The sequence below is a fragment of the Phymastichus coffea genome, unplaced genomic scaffold, assembly GCF_024137745.1.
Source record: "Phymastichus coffea isolate CEN01 unplaced genomic scaffold, Cenicafe_Pcof_1.1 PCOF00017, whole genome shotgun sequence".
NCBI lineage: Eukaryota > Metazoa > Arthropoda > Insecta > Hymenoptera > Eulophidae > Phymastichus > Phymastichus coffea.
The window spans coordinates 2,946,125-2,949,529 of NW_026706828.1; the positions used below are offsets into that span (position 1 = coordinate 2,946,125).

The following is a 3,405-nucleotide window of genomic DNA, read 5'->3' on the forward strand; positions in this document are numbered from 1 at the left end:
AAAATAATGAGCATTTTTGGGGGGTTCAATTAGAGATATTTCGAATGGTATTTTTTATTTACACTGTCCACTACACTTTGGTGGCTGGGGTAAGGGCGGTGGCGATTCTGTCGAAAAGCTTCCAGCAGTTGACTTCAGACCTCACAATTTTCGTTCCTGCTTTACAAAAATTGTGAGATCTGAAGTTAACTGCTGGAAGCTTTTTAACAGAATCACCAATCCTGTATTAATCTCACTATTTTTACTTACGGAGTTGGGTCTCCTCTCTCACTTCTTGAATAAAAACGCCAGTCATTATTTGATCAATGCTAAGTAGCAATTGTAATACTGTAAATACTGCACTATAGCTTCCATGATAGTTTAGTAACAATCGAGTGTGTGTTGCATGAAAGTATCGATTATAATTCTTAGTTTTTCCTTTTGATGTTAATTTTTGTGGTAGTGTCAAAACATATTTAATCATGGGATTGGTACGAGTTATCAATAATGAGGGCCATTTTCATGCAGAATTGCTAAATGCCGGAACCAAACTTGTTATTGTTGATTTTACAGCTACTTGGTATGTTTTTTTAAATATAGAATGTTTGGATAATATGTATATACAGTCAATAAAATTATTGTTTACACTTACTTCAAGTCTTATTATTTGTAACGTTGAATATTTCATAAAATAATATATTTAAATAAGGTTTCTTATGTTATTTTTTAGGTGTGGTCCATGTCAGAGAATTGCACCAATATTTGAACAATTATCTGTAAAATACCCGAATGCTGTATTTTTAAAAGTTGATGTTGATCAATGTGCTGAAACTGCAGCTGGACAAGGTGTCAATGCAATGCCGACTTTTATTTTTTACCGCAACAGAGTTAAACTTGATTCCTGTCAAGGTGCTGACCCAAATGGATTAGAAGTAAAGGTCCAGCATTATTATGGGTCTAACGAATCTGATGAATCTGATGGATCTGTTGTAGGCCATGTATGTATCTTCATAATCTATATTACCATGTTTTAGGAATGTTTTTACTCCTTGTAGTTACGTATACTTGAGGAAAGAATTTTAAAAGATAAAATTATTTAATGTTTTATAATTAAATAAGTTAAACTTCTTCAAATATCATATCTTATGAAATTAGTTATTATTTAATCTAAGCTTTTTATTCAATGATAAACATATTAGAATAAATATTTCTTGCCATTTTATAATTCTTAATTATATCATTTTGATTCTCTGTTTTCTTATTACAGATATAGTGATAATCAAACTACGATAAAATATTGATTTAAAATAAATACAAATTACATAATTCAACAAATTGCAAAATTTTAACATCATAACCAATTTACTTAGTTATAATTTTCTTTTAAATATAATATGTTTCATTCTTTTTATAACAATATAGAACTTTGAATCAATAATTATCATAGTAACAAATGAATCATTATTTATAAAATGGAACAATAAAACCTAATTTTTATTTTTTTTTAAACTAAATTTTTTTATTACAGATGGATTTAAGTTCTTTTATAATGAACGCTCAATGTGAATGTTTAAATGAATCTGATGATCATAATTTGGAACATTGTTTAACATCAAATAATGGCTATTTACAAAGTGACTGTGATGAACAATTGATAATATCTATAACTTTTACACAAGCTGTAAAAGTTCACTCATTGAAAATTAAAGCTCCACCTGAGAAGGGTCCAAAAAACTTAAAACTTTTTATAAATCAACCTAGGACTATAGATTTTGATATGGCAGATTCTAATATTTGTGTTCAAGATTTATTGTATGCTTTTTGAGATGTATTCTTTTTTTTCTTAATACAGCTTATCAAATAAAATATAATTAATTTCCGTTTTGACTTGCAGATTGTCTCCTAAAGATATAGAGGAAGGTAATCCTGTTCAGTTAAGATACGTTAAATTTCAAAATGTTCAAAATTTGCAAATTTTTGTAAAAGATAATCAAAGTGGATCTGAAACCACTCAAATAGATAATTTATCGATCATTGGTTCACCTATTTCAACTACAAATATGGGAGATTTCAAGAGAGTTACAGGGAAAAAAGGAGAAAGCCACTAACATATAATTAAAATTACGATAGATAATAAGTAACATATTTTATATGTTCATATAAATAGTAATAGTTTCAGTAAAAGTGGAGTTTACATCGATTCATAGATACTACCTTTCAATTATTATTTGTCAAAACTATTGGGATGGATTTTCATGAACTTTTTATGATTATATGCAGAACAATCATAAAAATAAATTATAAATAAAATAAATAAATCGATAAATTTATTATACTTTGTTATATTAGTTCAACTTAAATCAATATAGGAATTATAGGGGTGACAAATATATATTTGAATCAGTGTTTCAAAGTTTGTTGAAGAGATGTGTTAATGTCTATTAAATTTACCAATATTTTTTTTACTTAATTTTCATTTTAACATTATAATTTTTGTAAAAAAATTTAGGTTAAATATTCATGAACCTACCAATTTGAATTAACATAAAGTTTAATTTGTTTACCTAAGAAAATTTTAATATATATATATACATATATATATATAATAGTTAATGTAGTATTGATGATCTTGGTTCTTCAGATAGTAAATTAATAATCGTTGATAACTTCAATCTTACCAAATTATTTAGTTTGGATTCCACTAAATATTTTTCAACTTACATTGAGACAAAAAAAGTTATTGTACGTATTAACTTAATAACGCTCGTGAAACGCTTTTTCATGAATCACATTTTATTTGTTATATAATAAATTCCATCGGAAAAAATTCACAAATAAGTAGGTTTAGGTTCGAGTTCGAGTTTTCACGGGAGCATTTTCCAAATTTAGTTGAAAAAAAGTTATATGATCGAAAAATTATTATCATATATTAAAAAAGAACATAAATTTTTTGATTAAGTTTTTTTAATATCAATTGACTTGTCGGTACCAAAACATTTTTTTCTGTTTTTGAAACCTGTAGAATTAGTCGAGAAATACTTTTAAACGTTTAAATATGGTTAAAGAACATTTTTGAAAATCGAGTATCCAAAACTCAAAAATTGTATCAGATAAATAAAAAAAAATTAAAAGTATTTGACAAATATTAAGGTATTTTAGTTCGTAAAAGGTGTTTTGTAAAGTATGTAATTTTTTTTTGCAAAAAAAAAACGTAGCTTATATTGAGGATCAACAGATGCCGTGAGACGACCAGATGATAATGGAAGAGTTTAGGACGTTCTCGGGTAAAATCATTTCTTTGAAAATTTTCTGAAACTTATAGAATATGTTTAATTTAGTTACTTTTAAACGTGGGCGAAATTTCAGTACACTTTGCGGTACTAAAATTTGAATTATTTACATTTAAATTTACGACTGTTGTACCGA

General features: G+C 26.4%; 1 protein-coding gene across 1 annotated transcript; it reads left to right on the plus strand.

Moving 5' to 3' along the window:
• The first annotated feature begins 228 nt into the window (after window positions 1–228).
• On the plus strand, window positions 229–2,299 carry LOC131675202 (thioredoxin-like protein 1). The gene is made up of 4 exons (XM_058954102.1): window positions 229–559; window positions 710–977; window positions 1,508–1,791; window positions 1,874–2,299. Exons 1-4 carry the CDS (start codon window positions 462–464, stop codon window positions 2,085–2,087), a joined length of 864 nt encoding a protein of 287 aa, XP_058810085.1. The 5' UTR covers window positions 229–461; the 3' UTR covers window positions 2,088–2,299.
• The last annotated feature ends 1,106 nt before the right edge of the window (window positions 2,300–3,405 follow it).